This window comes from Takifugu flavidus, chromosome 18, assembly GCF_003711565.1.
Source record: "Takifugu flavidus isolate HTHZ2018 chromosome 18, ASM371156v2, whole genome shotgun sequence".
Lineage (NCBI taxonomy): Eukaryota > Metazoa > Chordata > Actinopteri > Tetraodontiformes > Tetraodontidae > Takifugu > Takifugu flavidus.
In genome coordinates this window covers 12,788,846-12,808,027 of record NC_079537.1, presented here as the reverse complement: position 1 = coordinate 12,808,027, position 19,182 = coordinate 12,788,846, and the positions used below count along the sequence as shown (strand labels likewise).

Here is a 19,182-nt window from a genome sequence, read left to right as displayed (position 1 = left end):
GAGGTTCCTGTTCTGTTTCCTGCTGAATGAGGTCACTGGCTGCTTGGTGCTGCATGAAGAATCCACTCAGTCGTACATTAACTGGGACGGTCAGATGTTCTTCAGCTGTTCTCCTGGAGTTTATTACCCAGTTGCATCTGTTCGTGTGACCTTTGACCCCCCAGTGTGTATCTGAGCCCAGTCCTTGTGTCTTTCGAAGCAGTTTCAGATGCCTCAGCACATGTGGATCCGTGCAGGACCTGATTCATGTGTTGGGCCCAGCCCAGCCTGTCCTCGGGCTGGATACTGGGAGAGCAGAAGCCCTTCCTGACTTATGCATCTCTGAGTTCCTTCTCCTCTCCTCTGTCTTGTAAACAACACGAACTTTGAGTTTTCTGATGAAATCTTCAGTCCCCATTTCGTATTTAACACCCGCCTCGTGCCAAACGTGACCAGGTGACACGGGCCACGCCTCTTCAACCGACCAATCAGCAGCCGATTTGTGCGACCAATTTTTCCGCATCTTTTGGCGCACGTGTCTCGCTCGTGGCCAATCAGAAGTCACGTTGCAGTCGCGCCCCCAGTCTAGTCGTTGGTGACGTCATGGCGATTTAATCACAAACCTTATTTCTGTAGTTATTCACTGTCCGGATGAAGTTGGGTTGTCTCAATAAAACGCAAAAATGAGGTCAAACCCAAGACTTAACAGTTCGCCGTGGCTGTAAATGAAGCAGTTTGATTTTTGTTTGGTTTCTGGGCCGCGTCTCGTATTTCAAGGCGGAACTAAAGTGTTGACATTGAGCCGATCATTTGTTTCCGCCCGGGCCATTAAAGCGCCATTTCTCGTCGCGTGTCGGAGATGGCAGCCTTCCGGTCGGTGAGTTCACTGAGCAAAGTGCGTGTTTGTGGCCGTTTTATCGCCCGTCCCGTCAATGATTCCCGCGGCACCAGCGACCCGCACGCGCCGTCGTTCGGCGGCTTTGACCGAGTTCGTTTCCCGCAGTGAACCGCAAAAAGAGCGGCTTCAGCCAGTCTTCATGTTAAAATTCGACCAGTGCTGAACTTGTTAATAACCAACACTGAAAGAATCCTGAAGAGTCGCGGTCACGCGGGTTAAACATTCACCGACACGCGCAACATTTCGGCCAAACACTCAAACTTGACTTTTATTTCTTTTTGAAATCACTGGCAGCCAAACTGAGTTAGTGGAGTTAGGGTACATTATTCAGTTAATCCGGATTCTGCGTTCATAATTATTTGGTTATTATAATCTAATAATAATTCTTCCCTTCGGCTTTATTTTTAAAACATAAATATTTTAACACACACGGGAGATTTTGAAAAAAGCTTCAAAATCTTTAAAGCGATGTTTGTAATACAGGAAAATCTTGCGTCGTCCACGTTGACATCCGAGCTGGTGGAGGACAAACAGGACAGACAGGACAGGACAGGAGGACAGGACAGGAGGACAGACGGGACAGAACAGGAGGACAGACAGGACAGGACAGGAGGACAGACAGGACAGGAGGACAGACAGGACAGAACAGGAGGACAGACAGACAGAACAGAACAGGAGGACAGACAGGACAGAACAGGAGGACAGGACAGGAGGACAGACAGACAGGACAGGACAGAACAGGAGACAGACAGGACAGGAACAGGAGGACAGACAGGACAGAACAGGACAGGAGGACAGACAGACAGGACAGAACAGGAGACAGACAGACAGGACAGGACAGACAGGAGGACAGGACAGAACAGGACAGAACAGGAGGACAGACAGGACAGGACAGAACAGGAGGACAGGACAGGACAGACAGGACAGAACAGGAGGACAGACAGACAGACAGGACAGGACAGGAGGACAGACAGACAGGACAGAACAGGAGGACAGACAGGACAGGACAGGAGGACAGAACAGGAGGACAGACAGACAGGACAGAACAGGAGGACAGACAGGACAGAACAGGAGGACAGACAGGACAGAACAGGAGGACAGACAGACAGGACAGGAGGACAGACAGACAGAACAGGAGGACAGACAGACAGACAGGACAGACGGGACAGACAGGACAGGAGGACAGACAGACAGGACAGACAGACAGGAGGACAGACAGGACAGGAGGGCAGACAGACAAACAGGACAGAACAGGAGGACAGAACAGGAGGACAGACAGACAGAACAGAACAGGGGGAGAGACAGACAGGACAGAACAGGAGGACAGACAGGACAGGAGGGCAGACAGACCCAGTCATCTGTCCTCAACATTCTTAGTCTTAGACTTTCTGCTGCTCTCACAGGGAAAAACTCAGTGGATAAGATTCTGATCGTGGCCCCTCAGTTCTATAGAACTATTCTACCTGTCTGTCTGTCTGTCTCCCTGTCTGTCCCCATGTCTGCCTGCCTGTCTCCCTGTCTCCCTGTCTCCACCTGTCTCCCTGTCTCCACCTGTCTCCCTGTCTCCACCTGTCTCCACCTGTCTCCACCTGTCTCCCTGTCTCCACCTGTCTCCCTGTCTCCACCTGTCTCCACCTGTCTCCCTGTCTCCACCTGTCTCCACCTGTCTCCCTGTCTCCACCTGTCTCCCTGTCTCCACCTGTCTCCACCTGTCTCTCCCTGTCTCCACCTGTCTCCTGTCTCCACCTGTCTCCACTGTCTCCACCTGTCTCCTGTCTCCCTGTCTCCAGGCGCTCCAGGGACGACTGTTGCAGGTCCGGAACTTCCGCTCGCTGCGATATTCCAGCTCCTTCAAGGTAAAAGCTGCTCGCTGGGATCTTCAACGCTATGTTCTGTACCAAGAATTTAAAGGTTCTCTCTTCATCTTTCTCCCATTTCCTGACTGATCGTTTAATTCAGTTTAATTTGATTGAATCAGGACCGATTCTGCCTCCTCTGTGATCGCGTCCACTAATTTAAGAGCATGCTCTGCTAATAACATTCAAAGACATCACTGGTATCTGTCACCCGCTTTGCTTCGGTCTCGTCTGCTTCTTCCTTCGCTCCTCTTGTCTCGGTTCCTCGCCTCTGCGCCAGGCGGCCGATCTGGTCCTGGAGCGCAGCGCCACATGCCGGCCCAAGCCCGAGACCTCCAGCTTGGTTTTTGGAAAGCAGTTCTCTGATCACATGTTGACCATTAACTGGTCCGAGGAGAGCGGATGGGAAGCTCCTCAGATCAAACCCTTCCAGAACCTGTCGCTGCACCCTGCTAGCTCCGCCCTGCACTATTCCATAGAGGTGAGGCCACACCCACACGCCGGGACACATAGCAGGGAAGACAAACGTACAACTGCTGTCCTGTGTCCTTGGCCGTGTCCATCCAGCTGTTCGAGGGCATGAAGGCGTTTCGCGGCGTCGACAACCACGTCCGGCTTTTCCGGCCGATGATGAACATGGAGCGGATGCACCGCAGCGCCGACAGGAGCTGCCTGCCCGTGAGTCCCCCTCCGAAGCTGCTGCTGATCCAGCAGGACCGACACGTGTCCCCAGGACACTCGGGACGAGGCTCAGTTGCTGAGTGTAAACAGCAGGGTTGGTCAGTGTGGCGCTTCAGCCGCTTTGACCTTCAAATCCTTTTAAATCGTTCTAACACGAAACAAAAGTGAGAAGGAAGTCAGTTATCTCAAATTAAAATGGTTGATCCTGTTGTTTTCGGGAGATTTTCAGGCCTTTTGAAGGTTTTGGACATGACGAGACGTTTGTCTCTGTAGCTGTTTGATAAAGGGGAACTGTTGGAGTGCATCAAGAAGCTGGTGGAGGTGGACCAGGAGTGGGTTCCCTACTCGCAGGACGCCAGTCTCTACATCAGACCCACTTTCATAGGAACTGAGGTGAGACTTGGTGTCGACCTCCAACCTGTAACTCCCAAACAGGCACTTCCTGGTTCGGATCACCTGACTCCACCTCTGTTCTCCAGCCCTCCCTCGGGGTGTCTCGGGCTGGGAAAGCCATGCTATTCGTCATCATCGGCCCAGTGGGACCCTACTTCGCCACTGGATCCTTCAACCCGGTTTCTCTGCTGGCTGACCCGTCGTTTGTCCGAGCTTGGAAAGGTGGAGTCGGTGCGTTTAAGATGGGCGGGTAGGTCAGCTAACATTAGCTTTAATCAAAAAGGGATGATGCAATCTTCCTATTTAACCACAGAAATGTGATATCCTGAACCTGGGAGTCACGTGACCCCGCTGACCCCTGCTAACATGATGAAGCTTCACTGGTTAGTAATGGTCAGACCAGTCGGGCCGGTCCTCGTGATTGTTGTTGGCACTGATGCTGCCACATTCCAGACAGCCTGTAATCAAAGCTGCAACACGACTGACACATCCTGAACCAACGCCTCGTGCTTATGTAATGCTGCCACAGCCCCTCCCACAGGCCTAGCAGCCCCTCCCACTGTTCCCAGCAGCCCCTCCCACTAACCCCTCCATTTAGCAGCAGTCAGATGAAACCTCTACTGTGATTGGCCGACTGGTTGTTTCCTGTGGAATCAGCTTGGATCAGAACTGACGGCTGATCACTTTTGATTTGTTTCTGAGTCAGTGATGCAGCAGCTCTCTGAAACATCTGCAGGAACTACGGGCCGACCATCGCCGTGCAGTATGAGGCGCTGAAGCGCGGCTGTCAGCAGGTCCTGTGGCTGTACGGGAAAGAGGAGGAGATCACCGAGGTCGGGACCATGAACCTCTTCATCTATTGGACCAATGAGAATGGAGGTCAGAACCACTCTACTGGTCCTACTGGAAGCTGTCATTGGCCACTCATGCCTGTGTGTGTGTGTGTGTGCGTGTGCGTGTGTGTGTGTGTGTGCGCGTGCGTGCCCCAGAGAGGGAGTTGGTCACCCCTCCTCTGGATGGAATCATCCTCCCGGGAGTGACTCGACAGTCTCTGCTGGATCTGGCCCGGTTGTGGGTAGGAGGAGCTGATTAGGTGCTGATTAGGACGAAAGGTCCATGTTTGATGGTTCTGGTGCTTCAGGGTGAGTTCAAGGTGACGGAGCGGACGATGGGCATGAAGGAGCTGCTGGGAGCCCTGGAGGCTGGCCGGGTCCTGGAGATGTTTGGCGCCGGGACGGCCTGTGTGGTCTGTCCGGTGGGCAGCCTCCTCTACAGGGGTCAGGTGGGCCGTCCTCGTTAACATGATGGGACGACCTTTACTGATGCGCCCTGACGACCTTCTTGATTATGTTTGATGGTTCTGTTCCCCTGGCAGACGATCCACATCCCCACCATGCAGAACGGTCCAGAGCTGGCCAAGAGGTTCTACAAAGAGCTTACTGATATTCAGGTGAGGACTCGGCGAGGATGGGGCCACCTGGTGGCAACAGGCGGAACTGCACCAAACGGTCACATCAAAGTAGCTGCTTTGATGTGTTTTTGTCTGCATATTTACGTTTAAAAAATTAAAAACTTAACTTTCTCCTTTTCTACAGTCCATTGAACTGAACTGTTTTAATATATTTTTAACCTTTTTTCCATTTCATGTTGACTAATATTGTGAGTTTAACCCATTTCAGAGAGACGGTTTTTGAACCGGTCCTTTTCTTCTTTTTCCCGACAGTACGGACGCACTCCCAGCAAATGGGCGCCGGTGGTCGTTTAAAAGTCGTATTCGTCACGGCTCCATGATCTTCCTGTCGACACACTCCTGCTTCCTGTTACTTATTTTCCTGTTTTCCCCCTAATGTGGACCTTCACGGGATTCCGTCATTTTCTAACTGAATATTACAAGTAATTTAAATTGTGGAGTTAGCTGTTTACGACAAAGTAGAAAACACTTCAAACATGTTCGATTATTCTGTGGACAGATTGTTCACGTTAGCTGTACGAGATGAACAAACAGTAGTGACCTTTTTAAGTGTGTGTGTGTGTGACCTGTAGATTGAGGCCATCTGAGCTGTTGTGTTACTGTATCAACGTTACTGAGCGCCTTCGTAAAGGTGCAGCTTTTAGAGAAACACTTCCATTTGAATGTTTGTGGTCTGATGTGATCGCTGACCCACACAGATGATGATTGGACGACCCTGGAGAGGAGGAGGAGCTAATGTAGCGCAACACTCCCGAGGTTTTAAATTGCTTGACGTGATTGAGTCTGTGACAGGAACCAGAGTTCGATGCACGAGGAACATCTGGAAGAGCAGACGTCTGATGTTCAGTTCAGGTTTAATCAACCTTTACCTGCTGGTTCACTGGACCGACGGGGGCTCGACGGGGGCTCGTCCCTCTGAACAAACTCCCAGTCCAACATTTTTCAGATCAACTTTTAGAAAACTTTGTTTTTTCAGTTTTCCAAACGTGCGTCCAACTCTGGTCCCCCCGAGAACTTGGGGTCCGTCTCCTGGAGACGAGTCTCGTTTTAATGTTCCGTTACTTTAATTTGTTTTTACAATAAATCAGAAATGATCCTCGTTGCTGAAGGTTTTGAGCACTTTGACACCAGACTTGCTGATTCTTTTCCTGCTGGTTTGATTCATGGATGCAGTTTTAGACTTCAAAGTTTGTTTTTTAACCACAGAAAAAGCAATTAAAGCAGTTAGTTTCATATATTTTGGTTTCAGCATTTTCTTATTTTATGCAATATTAAATGTAACTTTAAGATGAGAAAACAACACATTTCCACCTTCTTTACTTTATTAGCTGCTTTATTGGGTTCGTTAGCCCGTAAGGGGGCGGAGCTTATGCTGATGAGACGCTGCTCTGGCTGCTGAAGATGGCCGACGTGCACTGACCCACCGGGTTGTACAGACATTGCAGGATTTCGCCTCCGCCGTTGCTGCCCTTCTGGAAGTGGACGGCCAGGATGTCCTGCAGGGTGTCCTGGTCCAGGACGTCCGGGATTCCTGTCAGCAGCACCGTCCTGGAACAAGCCTGCACCTTGGCCTGGAAGCAAGAACGGCCACATGAGCCCACAAGATCCAAAACTAAACCTGAAGCAGGAAAGGGAGTCGATCACCTCCAGTCGGCTCATCTGTCCGCTGATGAACGGCCCCACTCGGACTGTGTGTGTCGCCTTGTGCACCCCAATGTTGTGGAACTCCTTGTGCACCAGCGCGTCGACAACTGAGGGGCAGACACACAAACGTTACCACGGGGGGGGCAGAGGAGCCCGGGAGCAGCCCGGGAGCAGCCCCGGAGCAGCCCAGGAGCAGCCCAGGAGCAGCCCGGGAGCAGCCCCTGGAGCAGCCCGGGAGCAGCCCAGGAGCAGCCCCGGGAGCAGCCCCTGGAGCAGCCCCGGAGCAGCCCCGGAGGAGCCCCGGGAGCAGCCCCGGAGGAGCCCGGGAGCAGCCCCGGAGCAGCCCCGGAGCAGCCCCGGGAGCAGCCCGGGAGCAGCCCCGGGAGCAGCCCCGGAGGAGCCCCGGGAGCAGCCCCGGAGCAGCCCCTGGAGCAGCCCGGGAGCAGCCCCGGGAGCAGCCCGGGAGCAGCCCCGGGAGCAGCCCCGGAGCAGCCCGGGAGCAGCCCCGGAGCAGCCCCGGAGCAGCCCCGGGAGCAGCCCCGGAGCAGCCCGGGAGCAACCCCGGGAGCAGCCCCGGAGCAGCCCTGCTCAACAACAATGTCCTCACTTCCTTCTTCTGAGAACAGGATGACCACCGTCCCGGAGTCCTTATCCAGCCAGCAGTTCTCCACCTCTCCGCCTCCGTTCGCCTTCTTGGAGAAGTGGAAGCCCAGCTTGTCCACCAGGCTCTCCGCTTCCATCTGCGGCAGATTGGAGACCAGAATCCGGCGAGAACAGATCACAGAATCCATCTGCAGGACAAAAGATCAGTGAATCCGCTGACGGAGACCAATGACGGCCGGTCAGATTTTAGTCGGGTTCTTCTACCTCCACCTGTTTGGGCACCACGAGCTGGACCGGCTGGGCCTCCACCGTGATCCTGTGCCCACATTCCAGCAACACGATGTGTTTCTTCATTTTCAGGATCTGTTTGGCCACTGAGAAGCAACAAGAAAACATCAGCTGAAGACTCGTTACTCTCAGACGTCCTGCCTGAGCTAAATCCACCCAGGAAGCAGCTGGATCCCTCACACTGGATCCCTCACGCTGGATCCCTCACGCTGAATCTCCACCCCACTCAGAAGATTCGTGTCGCTCACCTGGAAACGGCAGGTAAACTCACCCGCGTCCTCGTCGAACGTGATCAGCGCCGTCCCGCCGTCCATCGGGTACACAACACGTGACTTGATGTCCCACGCCGGCGCGTCCCTGGACGACGCCGTCAACAGTCCCAAGTAAATGTCCCGCTGAGGGAGACGGGACAAGACCTGAAACGGAGGCCCAGATTTAGCGGGATGTGGGCGCTGGTGGCGGTGGGCGGAGCTCCGAGGGACCTACGTCCTCCTGCTGGTTCAGTCTGTCCATCAGGCTCTCCTCCTCGCTCAGGGCAGCCTTCACACTCTGGATCTTCTTCAGAAGCTCGTCCTCCTCCTGCCGGAGCTGGTTCAGCCTCGCCTACGGGACAAGACCTCTGCTTATCTGCCCCCAGTGGATCACGTACACGGATCGTTCCATCGGCCGAACCTCTTCCAGATGGAGCTTCTCGGCGCGGTTCTCCTGGCCCGGTCGACTGCTGTCGAAGGCTGCAAACATCATCTGCTGCTGGCTGACGGTCAGGTCCACCAGCTCCTGTTGGCCCATCAGCAGGAAAGATTTGACTGACTCAATATTTGTTCCACAACTGTCTCCACACAAAACTCGTCTGTTTCTAAAAGAATTGTAGCTTCGGCCCCACCAGACAGTCGCCGATGGTTGCGGGTACCTGCGGCTGATCTTCAGGTGAAGACTGAATCGTCACCACGCTGAAATCCTAAAACACATTTAATCCAGCGGTTCATCGAAATATCTGTTGAGTTTCTAAATACGTCACGAAGGAATCATGTGTCTCACCTCTTCTGATGACATCGTGAACAGATCTGGAAGAAAAAGAGTTTAACGAAGCTCGAGAGACGTCGACCGGACTTGAGTTCTCTCTGACCCGGACGGGTGAGAACAATCGACAAGTTTTAAAGAACCACTTCCAATCGGTGCGATCGATAAGTTTGGTGTTTCAAAACAGATTAGGATGAAAGATGAAAGCCAAACACCCAAATGTAGTTGTTTTTAGAGCAATTCTCAAGTCTTACCTTCCTCAGACAAAATCACGCCTTGCTTTTACTTTCGTTTTCATTTGCCTCCTGGCCGACAGGGGGCGCGTCACCCTGAAGGGGTAACGTTCACCGCCGTAAGTTCTTTACACTTCCGGGTGAAAGTCATTAGCATGTTGACGTCACAGGCCAGCACGCGTTTGAGTTCTAAGGACCCAAAACAAATATGCTGGTGCTCGTTGACTAAATTCATTTTAATTTTCTATTAAGGTTTCTTTAGCATATTGCAAACGTTAGCGTAGCGTTCACACATCGGATGTAGTCCGTTACGCTAACCGCTGACATTTCACCCCCACCACAGAAGCCTCAGCAGTTATGAGCCTCGCCAAGGAAAAAGGAAAGAACCAGCCTCTTTTTGTCCATTTTTAAACGTTTATTTGTGAAACTGAAGTTAGAATCGGAGTTTCTGGAAGAACCACTTGTTTTTGCCCGTCTTGTACCTGGAAGAAAGATGAAATTCCAGCTTCAGTCAAAGCGAACATGTGATTTGATGTTAGACCCTCAGCTCCCGCGTAGCCCGACTGACCTCTCCTCAAACTTGACCTTGGCCTCCCGCCTGGCTTTACGTTTGAGGGCCGGATCTCTGAACACGTCCTTGTTGACCACAGTTTTGTCCAGAGGGATGTCCACGGAGTACCTGGAGGGAGCACACGTCAGGTCACATGACCCAGGGCCACCCTGGGATATTTCCAGGTAAACAGGCTCAGCGGGGAGACATTTCACACGTCCGGACATTTAACTCCACATTTCTGAGGATCCATCGGCTTTCTCAGCGCTCACTGACATGGCGGCAGCGTGACCACGGTCACAGAATCAGGATAATTCCGCAGGTTTGAGGCCGCTCGCTAAAGTTGCTGACAGATTTCACCCTCGACTCATCTGAACATTCATTCGTTCGTTCATTAGCAACAATCGTCTCCGCCTGTTTCAACGCTCCAACAGAACCAGCCTGCAGACATACTGACGACGACTGATGTCACTAAACATGCTGTTATGAAGAACTTTAAGGCCTCCCACATCTGGGTGGGGGGGGTGGCTGAAATGACTGGGTTTTTAAAACGGGTCAATATCAATTCAGACTATTAAAGACAGCATCGACCCCAGAACAGCACCGACTATTAGGATGATACAATAATCACCAATCAATGTAGTTCTAGTGACAATGAACAGAACCGGATCATCATTCTGTCATAAGGACAGATCAGCGGGTGGAGAACATCCAGATGTTGGTGTCAGAACATTACAGGTAAATAAGATGAACATTTCTACACGACTGGAGAAACACATGAAACATCTTCCCCATCCAGAACCTCCCCCAACACCAGGGCAAGACCACCGACCTGGTGGGCATCAGGTGGTTGTAGTTGAACACCTTGACGAAGGCCTTGATCTTGGACCTCTTGGCGATCTTCTTCTTGCCCATGGTGGTGGTGACTTTGCGGGGGTAGCGGTCGATGCCGGCGACCAGGGCGTGACTGTAGGGGCGGTCAGCTGTGCCGTCGTCGATGTTCTGCGAACACCAGAGCTCAGAGGTTACCTGCCGGCAGGTTCGTGGTACCGGGCGGACACCACCTGGACCGTGCGGCGGAGGCGACACCAACCTTAACGATGACAGCCTTGCGGCCGGCATAGCGTCCGGCCAGGACCATCACCACCTTCCCAGGCTTCATGAACTTGCCCATATCTATCAAAGGAAACAGTCAACAGTCGAGTTGCTTCCAGTGCGACATCAAATTCAACCCGTTTATCTCGGGCTGTTACTGCCGCCCGGCTGCTAGCGTAGCATTAGCATTAGCCACCAGCTAGTCAGCGTTGGGCTTCAGTAACACGGGCGCAACCAATTCCTATCAAACATCGGCGGCGTAGTTCTGCTCCCACTGAAGCAGCAACGTTTCGGTGCCAACTGATCCGCTGGGAGCCAAATGGAAGCGGCCATGTTGAATTATGCGCCACGGCACCGAAAGGTTATTAATAGTTGCTTAACTCTCCTTAGAGATGTAAAAAGCCAGTGAGAACGGACCGGCCTGAGTTAGAGGAGTGTTTGTCCTCAGACTGATGTGGCAAAAACGGTAATAATAAAGTGATCTGGGAAGATGGATGAAGATTGTTTCAAGGAAATTTACACTCACTTCTGCTGCTCTACGGCCGCCGCTAACAGGAAAGGAAGTAGGGGAGGGTTTTTTCAACTTTGACCCCGCCGCTGTGACGTAACTTCCGGGTAGTTGGGCCTTTAAAGGAAGGTTTCACTTTGTTACAATAAAACGGTGCTTTTAAATGTATTTAACTTGAACTAAAGCCACATGTTTTTTCAATATATAGATATTTTTTATTTTGAAAGGATTGGCTTTTATTCCAAGCAACAAACTGCACTCTTTATTTTATATTCATTCATTTATTGATACATTTCTAATCAACCTCGAGGCGAGTTGATAGTTACAGTTGATAGAACAATTGAGACTATTTGATTTGCTTATTTTGTTTTTCTTACTGTGAAAATGTAAATTTGTAACCAGAGTTTTGTGTATGAGGGCAAAATTTGATATTTCACTAATATAAATGCAGCTTTTGCCATTTCTGACAATTAATAAAACAATTCATGCATCTTTCCTCTGAATTCTAAAAGACCAATTCTCAGACTCAATAACTCATTTATATTTCATTTTAGTTACATATATAGTTTTTGAACATGATAAAAACAAGACTCACAATTCACAAATATAGACTTAATTTTATCTTCATTATTTTAAAGCAAGCAAATAAAAATAACAGAAAACAAATGATTTAGTGTGAGATTCAAAATGGGAACATCAAAGAAATCTGCTCTAGATAAAATGTGCACTCCAAAAAAACAGATGATTAATTAAAACTGAGAAAATCAAAGAAAATATAAAGCAACTATAGAGTTAAAAGTAACTACAAACAGACCCGTTTCTGCAGTAACAGTTAAAATGTTCTCGAATCACAAGGTGCAGATTGGTAAAATCTCAGGAGACATAAAGACATCTAAGAGGTCAGAGGTTAATCACAGATGGAGGCTTCAGGCCCTCAACAGGACAGAAACATTCAGAATGTGGAATCCAACCTGGCTTTAATAGCATCGGGCCTTTTTACATTCAAGTTCGAAAGATTACACACGTGCAACGTTTCTCAGTCTCTGGAAGAGAAGAACTTGTTACCAGAGAGCCAAAATGATCCTGCAACTGTCTTACAAATGGAAATAAATAGGATATTAAATTAACATCGAAAGCCACTCGCTGTCTGTTGCCGGGGGGGAGAGAAGCAGCAGGCAAGAAGATGAAACCTGCATCGCAGCCAGACCACATCACCACCGACGAACCGAGCGCTCAGCAGACACACAACTACTGGCTAAATAAATAAAAAGCACTCATTTAAAATTTCAAGGATCAAAAGTCTTGCATTAGCTGCTAACGTTGCTACCGTGAGCTAACACCCAATAGCTACAGTGTCTGGACCAGACAGTAACGCAGCAGTAGCGTCATGCTAGCATTAGCATGTCGGTCATATTTGTCCCCGTTTACATAGTTTTGGTCCATTATTTGGTCACTGGTCCACATTATTATGTAGGAGCCACAGGATCAAGCACTTACTTGGGGGTCTTTGGTGCATAGGTCAGGGTTGGGGTCCCAAAGGTCAGGAAGGTGTCACTAAACAGAAGGTTCTTCTCTGTTTTAAGGCAGGCTAACACCAAAGGATGCTATATGCATTAATCAGACCCCCCAACCACTCTCACTTAGCAGGCAAAAGTCAAATACTTGAGGTGAGTCGAGACTGAATCAACATCCAAACGAGTTCCAGACGTGAAGGGCGTCTTGATCCGGGGCGGTTTGGTCCAACTCATCTTGCGTGTGTCCTGCTCAGAAGGCGTCTTTGATATTCTTCAGCTGCTGCACAGCCAGGTCCACCGGGAGGTTGAACCTCAGGTGACTGATGCGGCCCAGGATGCGCAGCGCTCCCTCGAAGCCCGTCTGGGCCATGTAGCTCCAGGCCTGGTAGTGAGGGTGCACCAGGGTCCCGGACTTGCAGAGCAGGTTGAGCCACGACACCAGCCGCTGCTCGTTCAGAGCCATGCACACCAGCGCTTTGAACTTGGTGTCGGGACCCCGTTTGTAGCGACCGTGTTCCTTCAGCACACTGTGAATGGCCCACAGCAGAGACTGCTTGGGGGTGACGGTCACGGGGCCGCCCCCTACAGGCAGGCTGAAGGACTGAGACAGTTGGCGGGCCGGCGACTCCACAAAGGCCTTTCCGTTCTTGGAGTGGTAATACTTCACAAAGAGGTCCCAGGGGTGCATGGTGTGAGGAGCAGGGTGGTGAGGCAGCAGGCAGGAGATGGGGGCCAGGACCAGGCTCATGGTCTGGGAGGGGCAGAACAGGCCGTGAGCCAGCAGCTCTTTCAGAGCCAACGCCAGCTCCTTCCTGACCGACGAGGTGAGCTCGTCTCGAGGTCCCAGTGCCGCATTGCTGGTGTAGTTGACGACGTGCTCGAGGGCAGGCTGCCGACGGGAGCCCAGAACCCGCACCTTCTCCACGGCGCCCTCCAGGCGCTGCAGCAGGGGTCCGTAGTCCTGCTCGGACGTCTCTGGAGGCCACACCCTCTGTGGAATATGTCCAGGGCTGCAGCCAAACTGGCTGACAGCAAACATCTGCAGCACAGCCAGCGCCCTCTGGATCAGCTGAAGGCCAGATTCTCGGATCTTTTGGGCCTGCTGGGGATCTACTGCAGAGAGACAGAGGTTTATGTGACCGGGTTCTTCCTGGTGGGTTCAGACTGGTGACTGCAGCAACTCTGCCACTAGCATGTTAGCACAGTTGCCCAGAGAGACGCCGAGGTGCCACCTACCACCCTTCTTCATCCCTGAAGCTCTGCCGCTGGCCGAGGTTGGCGAGCGCTGACTGGACCCGTCCTCCGACAGCAGCGGGTTTCCTGCCTCATCTGTGAGGAGGACAGACGTTGGTTAAGACCACAGAGCCGCAGGTCCATTCCAAACCGCGGAGCAGACCGCTCATCGCACCCTGGATGAAGTTAATGAACATCTCCAGGTCTCGGATCTGTGTTTTGAGCTGCTCCACCAGCTGCTCTTTGACCCGGGCAGGGTTCACGATCTGGGCGATGGCGGCGTCCACCCGCTGCCGCAGCTCCTCGGGCGACAGCTTCCCGATGTCCTCGTTCAGGTTCACGTCCAGCTTCTCAATCAGCTCATCGATGATGACCTGACAGCAGGAGGAGAGGCTGAAGGTTATCGGCTCATCTGCTGTGCAGGGGCCGCACCACTTACCCTCTAGCGCCCCCACCGGGGCAATTTTTGAGTCATAAAAGTTTGGCGAACGATTTGAAAGCTTTAAGCCCCGTTGGATTTTAAGCGTCAGTGACGAGGCTGCAGCTCGACGCCGGCGGAGGCCACCTGCTGCTTTAGACCCTTTTCCACAAGTTTCAAAGGTAAACGGAGCAGAAGAAAACAGGTTTTGTCAGAAACATCGAGAACAGCTGATCATACAGCCCCGAGAGGATTAAAACTTGTTCCACCTGATCAGACTTTCAAAACCGTCAGAGCACAAAACATCCAGACGTCAACATCAACCACGGAGTCCTTTCAGTGGGGGCTGAGAGGACTCCGGAGGTTCCCCCGCCTTCTCCTACCTTCTGCCTCTCCATGACCACCGACTGTGGCAGCGAGTCGTAGCTCCCCTCCTGGTAGGCGAATCTCTCCAGGTCGTCCAGCTGCGTCTTCAGCTGAAAGATCAGATCCTTCTGCTTCTCTCGCTGAGCCTCCAGACGTTCTCTCGTCTCCCTTTCAGTCTGAGAGTCACACAAACGACCGCTTTAGCATCCAGGAAGCACACAGACAAGGTTAGCTGGCGTGTTAGCACCAAAGCCTCCATCTCACCAGGTCCTCCTGGGAGGGAGCAGAGAACCACAACAAAGAGCAAGACCTGGCCCACAGAGAGCCAGCACGGGAACGCGGCTCAGACTCGACCAACCACATGAAGCTCAGCCCTGAAGCTCACCTGACAATAAACTGCTGTGCTGATTCTGTCTCTTTAAAAATGGACGCGAAGACGCAAGAACGATGGGAGACGGTGCCCTCCTCCATCACCAGCTGCTGCTTCGCATCTCATTTTATAATTGTCATAAGTGACACATTATCAGCTTTAAGGTGTGAAACAGGAAGAAGAAACGTGTTCCGACATTCACACACACGATGATTATCGATCCTTCCAGTCTTACTGGGCCAAAACCGCTCCACAAAATAATGCTAAACCACTGTGGTTCCGACTCTGGTCTCTGGACCAGCAGACCTCACCGAGTTCTCCAGCTGGCCCTCGTCCCGGGCTCGGCAGCCCACCACATGCGGGCAGCCCCTGAAGGCGAACTCCTCCAGCTCCGCCAGCATCTTCTCCTTGTCGGCGCACGGAGCGTGAACGATCTGCTTCAGCCGGAACTGGACCTGGGCGAAGTGCGAGGTGAGGGCGAGCAGAGAGGAGTTCAGCAGGGCCTGCTCCTCCTCCAGCTTCTCCAGGCGAACGGCCATGTCCTCCTCGGCGGCCGCCTCGCAGCCTCCCGACAGCGACCGGCCGACGGTGCCGCCTTCGAGCTCCGGACTGGCCACAGCGCCCACCGGCGCCCAGCGCTCCCCAGCACCGGCGAAGGCGGCCTCGCTGTCGGATGCTGACAGTTCCTCTGTGGACATTTTGGAGCCGGAACCGTGATCGTGCGCGTGTACGTGACGGGCTGAGACCCCTCGCTCCGGCTGCTCCTGCGCGGACGACACGGATCACAGAAACAGGTGCGCCGCCATCTTGGAAACGATGATTCATACGTCAGCGGAGGGAGTGAACGTAAGAGCGGATACAGCGGCGGAAGAGCGCATCCCTTCAAAATAAAAGTCACGGACGTCATAAGACAACAACGAAAACAATCAAATATTTCTGTGTGATTTGGATCAGTGTGAGTTAGGACCTGCCACTAGTAGTTAGTGACTAAATTAGACAGGGTTCTAGCATTCATTGTAAATTTGTTCTTTTTCTGACACATTTTCTTCTCTATTTCTGACCCCCCCGCCCCCAAAAAAGACGTGGGGCAGTACTTTGATATGAAAAATAATAACATAATCTTATATGATGTGAAAAATCCAATTGTGATTAATCCAACTTTTTGATTTCAAATTAAAAATAGGTAAAAATTGAAAGCAAAAGGGGGAGGGGATCAGAGAGACAGGCCACTTAAGATGGGAATAAATATGATGTAAATGTAAATATGTGCTTTCTCAATTAAATGAAAATAACTAAATAGAAAAAGCAAAATTGAAAACAAGCTGAAGGGTTGTTCCTTCAGGAGAATTCTGATCCAGAACTAAAAATAAGCTGCAGACACGATATCGCTTCAAATACACAAAACAGCTTAATTAGATAGGAAAAATATCAAAACCTCAAGATGATTTAATTCAAATATCAGTTTCATGCTAATGACTCAATTTAATAGAAATGATTACTGACGTGAGTTACATCGTTCTTTTAAATGCAGCTGGAAAAACAAGGAGAAATGAGAGAGACTGATGACGATCAGACTCCAACAGTTCCATCACTGCGTAGAACAAACAGTCAGATCAGCTTCTCGTCGCCCCAGTTGAACCAGCGAAGGCGGCGGGTCTTCAGGGAACATTGTCCTCCTTCCAAGCAGGTGTAGCCGTTGGGACAGCAGTGCTTCATGTCACTGCAGCACACCGCCTTTCAAAAGGACAGAGAAGCACAAGAGCAGTATTAAGTATTAAAGTATTAAAATACAGCCCCACATGTGAGTTACAGATGCAGGTGGAGCTAATCTGGACCCCACGCAGGCTTGATGCCAGCTACAGAGCAGGACTTTTAAACTCTTGAATGAACACAAGACAGATTTCTTGTACTTCTGGAGAGGGGCAGCAGCCCCAGGTGGTGGGTGATGTTCTGCAGCAGGTCTGGCCGTCTTTGCAGCTGGTCTGCTCGTCACACTGGACGTCTCGGAGCGCCACCTGGAGGCCGGCGTCCATGCGAAGGGCAGCAGGAAGCTTTGGGAACCAGGACATCACTGAATCGCCCTTGATGCAGGAGGTGCTCTGCTCGTCACACCTGTACTGGGCGGGGCAGCAGTGATTCCTATCTGGGCAGCACACAGCCTGGACAGGAAGTGAGACAGGAAGTGGAACCTACTTCTTTTTTCACTAAAGTGAAACAGGTGCGGTGTGTAGCACAGAGTTCAAGCAGATGCTCCTTTTCTCCGCCTCAGGATTTTTCAGTGGAAAATATAATATTGTAATTTAACTTTAATGAGGGAAACTGTTGTCGTTTTAAAAACATTTTGTGTGTGTGTGTGTGTGTGTGTGTGTGTGTGTACCTGCGGTAGAGGACAACATGTCCATTTGTCACTTCCGTCCTTACAACAGGTGTAATTATCTGGACACACCTCAGTGTCACTGCATGGAACGACAGCTGAAAAATAAGTTTTCTTCTCAACATGTGTAGCAGAAACACTCAACGAGCTCAGAATTCCGCGATTTAAAACCAGACAGGCTGCACAGGGAGTTTCAGCAGGAACTTATAGGAGCCTATAGAGGAGCTCTGGGCTAAATGGAGTTCTGGTCTGACCCCCTTTTTCAGAAAAATCTCTGCTCCCCCTGCAGAATTTTGTGATTTAAAATGGACTATAAATGAACTTCCAGATGGACTATAAAGTTGTGAAGGTATAATTAAAAAGGAGCATCTTGTTAATCTTCAGGATTAATGTTGTGTTTTCTGGATCTGTGATGTTTGCAGGAGCAGATTTCACCTGTTTTAATGCAGGAGCGTCCGTCCGAGCTGCACAGGTGACCTTCAGGACAGCAGCGTTTTCCATCAGGGCAGAGAACTTCCTGCAAACATAAAACATACAACTGTTCTCCAAATTCATTTCATCCTCTTTCAACAAAATCAAACCTTTATTGTCTACAGTGAAGTGAAACCGCTTTTTTTTTATCAGCAAAAATCACTGTTCCTCTTTTTAACAGGAAGTAGAAAGTCTACTACTACACCGGCGGTTTTGTCACTTTCTTAGTTTGACCATTTTAAAAACTGTGAAACATGGTAAAGGCTTGGGCTGTGTTTCTGTGGAGATTGTCCTCTGTCGAGGTGATTGTGAGGATGAGCAGACTGGTGGGACTACAGCATCACAGCAGGGGGCAGAAACACCGACCTGCTCGCTGCAGACATCACACCTTCCTCCTGGGCACTGATCTGCCCCGACCAGCACCAGCAGAACCCCTGAGAACAACACGCTGGACAGCATCTGGCAGAAGAACATACACACATGCACACACACCTCAAATCAAATCAATCTTTATTTATATAGCATCTGTTACACCTGACTGGACACAGTGTGTAAAAATCACATCTTCACACAAACAAAAAGATGTTTCAAAAGTACCATGTCATTATTTTGAGTTAATTATCTGGAGATGCTGATCATTCTTCGCATGTACTGGATCAATTCTTTGACAGATTTATTTTGTCATGTATCTTTCAAAATAAAGCCTTTTATTCGCTAAATAGGATTGTTTTGGTTGCCCTTAATCTGTTAAATTGAGTAATAATTGTTTTATGTTTTGGCTTGAATAAAAACATAAACATGCAGAGAAAAAATGCAGAAAGTATCATGCCTGCTAAATCTGTACGTTTTGTCTTACCTTAACGAAGGCCGGACTGGTGTGAACGGTTTTACTATTTCCTCATGTCAAATAGGACGGAAAGCCTACATTTCCCATAATGCCACAGCAGAACCTGACTGAAGGCACACGGGTCTCAAGCGTTTGCATTACGGAAAGATTCGACACTGTTATGAAATAACCAAAAATGTCGTTAGAGAATTAAAATAGACTAAATTAAACGATTGTTTTTAAACATTTTCGATAAATAGAAACGTTTCCATGCAGTGCGGCGTGATGTCCCGTATGGCCAAAATGCGGAAGTGCCTGCAGAAATGGCAGCGCTGATCTGTAGAACATCTGCATGATGTCTCAACGGTTGTAACACTCAGCACAGTGTCTA

At 50.5% G+C, this 19,182-nt stretch overlaps 4 protein-coding genes across 13 annotated transcripts; 1 reads left to right on the top strand and 3 right to left on the bottom strand.

Annotated features, from left to right (window-relative positions):
* Positions 1-622: 622 nt before the first annotated feature.
* bcat2 (branched chain amino-acid transaminase 2, mitochondrial) lies at positions 623-6,403 on the top strand. Of its 4 annotated transcripts, none has more exons than XM_057015869.1 (11): positions 623-874; positions 2,668-2,733; positions 3,014-3,214; positions 3,301-3,411; positions 3,688-3,807; positions 3,894-4,057; positions 4,544-4,686; positions 4,797-4,882; positions 4,949-5,089; positions 5,183-5,257; positions 5,531-6,403. In XM_057015869.1, exons 1-11 carry the CDS (start codon positions 839-841, stop codon positions 5,570-5,572), a joined length of 1,185 nt encoding a protein of 394 aa, XP_056871849.1. In that variant the 5' UTR covers positions 623-838; the 3' UTR covers positions 5,573-6,403. The 4 variants fall into 4 exon arrangements, with proteins under 4 accessions (XP_056871849.1, XP_056871850.1, XP_056871851.1 ...); XM_057015870.1 differs by having other exon boundaries at positions 624-856; XM_057015871.1 differs by having other exon boundaries at positions 772-856; positions 2,668-2,788.
* A 179-nt stretch (positions 6,404-6,582) lies between these two features.
* On the bottom strand, positions 6,583-9,185 carry ifi35 (interferon-induced protein 35). 7 transcript variants are annotated; one of them, XM_057015881.1, is made up of 10 exons: positions 9,088-9,185; positions 8,852-8,877; positions 8,697-8,771; positions 8,486-8,590; positions 8,300-8,416; positions 8,085-8,229; positions 7,790-7,899; positions 7,530-7,713; positions 6,923-7,029; positions 6,583-6,849 (listed from the first exon to the last, which is right to left on the bottom strand). In XM_057015881.1, exons 2-10 carry the CDS (start codon positions 8,864-8,866, stop codon positions 6,646-6,648), a joined length of 1,062 nt encoding a protein of 353 aa, XP_056871861.1. In that variant the 5' UTR covers positions 8,867-8,877; positions 9,088-9,185; the 3' UTR covers positions 6,583-6,645. The 7 variants fall into 7 exon arrangements, with proteins under 7 accessions (XP_056871861.1, XP_056871865.1, XP_056871860.1 ...); XM_057015885.1 differs by having other exon boundaries at positions 8,724-8,771; positions 9,088-9,170; XM_057015880.1 differs by having other exon boundaries at positions 8,852-8,934; positions 9,088-9,147.
* A 275-nt stretch (positions 9,186-9,460) lies between these two features.
* On the bottom strand, positions 9,461-11,325 carry rpl27 (ribosomal protein L27). Its single transcript, XM_057015903.1, has 5 exons — positions 11,238-11,325; positions 10,710-10,792; positions 10,449-10,618; positions 9,635-9,745; positions 9,461-9,548 (listed from the first exon to the last, which is right to left on the bottom strand). The coding sequence occupies exons 2-5, from the start codon at positions 10,788-10,790 to the stop codon at positions 9,500-9,502; spliced, it is 411 nt and encodes a 136-aa protein (XP_056871883.1). The 5' UTR covers positions 10,791-10,792; positions 11,238-11,325; the 3' UTR covers positions 9,461-9,499.
* Positions 11,326-11,753: 428 nt separating this feature from the next.
* rundc1 (RUN domain containing 1) lies at positions 11,754-19,010 on the bottom strand. Its single transcript, XM_057015854.1, has 10 exons — positions 18,822-19,010; positions 18,332-18,424; positions 17,930-18,011; positions 17,498-17,592; positions 17,031-17,279; positions 15,432-16,854; positions 14,768-14,926; positions 14,142-14,340; positions 13,970-14,062; positions 11,754-13,846 (listed from the first exon to the last, which is right to left on the bottom strand). The coding sequence occupies exons 6-10, from the start codon at positions 15,816-15,818 to the stop codon at positions 12,984-12,986; spliced, it is 1,701 nt and encodes a 566-aa protein (XP_056871834.1). The 5' UTR covers positions 15,819-16,854; positions 17,031-17,279; positions 17,498-17,592; positions 17,930-18,011; positions 18,332-18,424; positions 18,822-19,010; the 3' UTR covers positions 11,754-12,983.
* Positions 19,011-19,182: the final 172 nt, after the last annotated feature.

Bases quoted from the DNA above. Each gene is read 5' to 3' on its own strand.
- rpl27 (XM_057015903.1), bottom strand. From the start codon at position 10,790: ATGGGCAAGTTCATGAAGCCTGGGAAGGTGGTGATGGTCCTGGCCGGA. The intron at 10,619-10,709 runs GTTGGTGTCGCC...TGGTGTTCGCAG, and splicing joins GCAAGGCTGTCATCGTTAAG to AACATCGACGACGGCACAGC. The intron at 9,746-10,448 runs GTCGGTGGTCTT...TGCTCCCTCCAG, and splicing joins AACCACCTGATGCCCACCAG to GTACTCCGTGGACATCCCTC.
- rundc1 (XM_057015854.1), bottom strand. From the start codon at position 15,818: ATGTCCACAGAGGAACTGTCAGCATCCGACAGCGAGGCCGCCTTCGCC. The intron at 14,927-15,431 runs GTGAGGTCTGCT...TGTGACTCTCAG, and splicing joins AGGGCCAGCTGGAGAACTCG to ACTGAAAGGGAGACGAGAGA. The intron at 13,847-13,969 runs GTAGGTGGCACC...GTCTCTCTGCAG, and splicing joins TTCAGGGATGAAGAAGGGTG to TAGATCCCCAGCAGGCCCAA.
- ifi35 (XM_057015881.1), bottom strand. The intron at 8,417-8,485 runs GTTCGGCCGATG...CTTGTCCCGTAG, and splicing joins AGAAGCTCCATCTGGAAGAG to GCGAGGCTGAACCAGCTCCG. The intron at 7,714-7,789 runs GTAGAAGAACCC...TTTGTCCTGCAG, and splicing joins TGGTGCCCAAACAGGTGGAG to ATGGATTCTGTGATCTGTTC.
- bcat2 (XM_057015869.1), top strand. From the start codon at position 839: ATGGCAGCCTTCCGGTCGGTGAGTTCACTGAGCAAA. The intron at 875-2,667 runs GTGCGTGTTTGT...CCCTGTCTCCAG, and splicing joins CGGTGAGTTCACTGAGCAAA to GCGCTCCAGGGACGACTGTT. The intron at 4,883-4,948 runs GTAGGAGGAGCT...CTGGTGCTTCAG, and splicing joins TGGATCTGGCCCGGTTGTGG to GGTGAGTTCAAGGTGACGGA.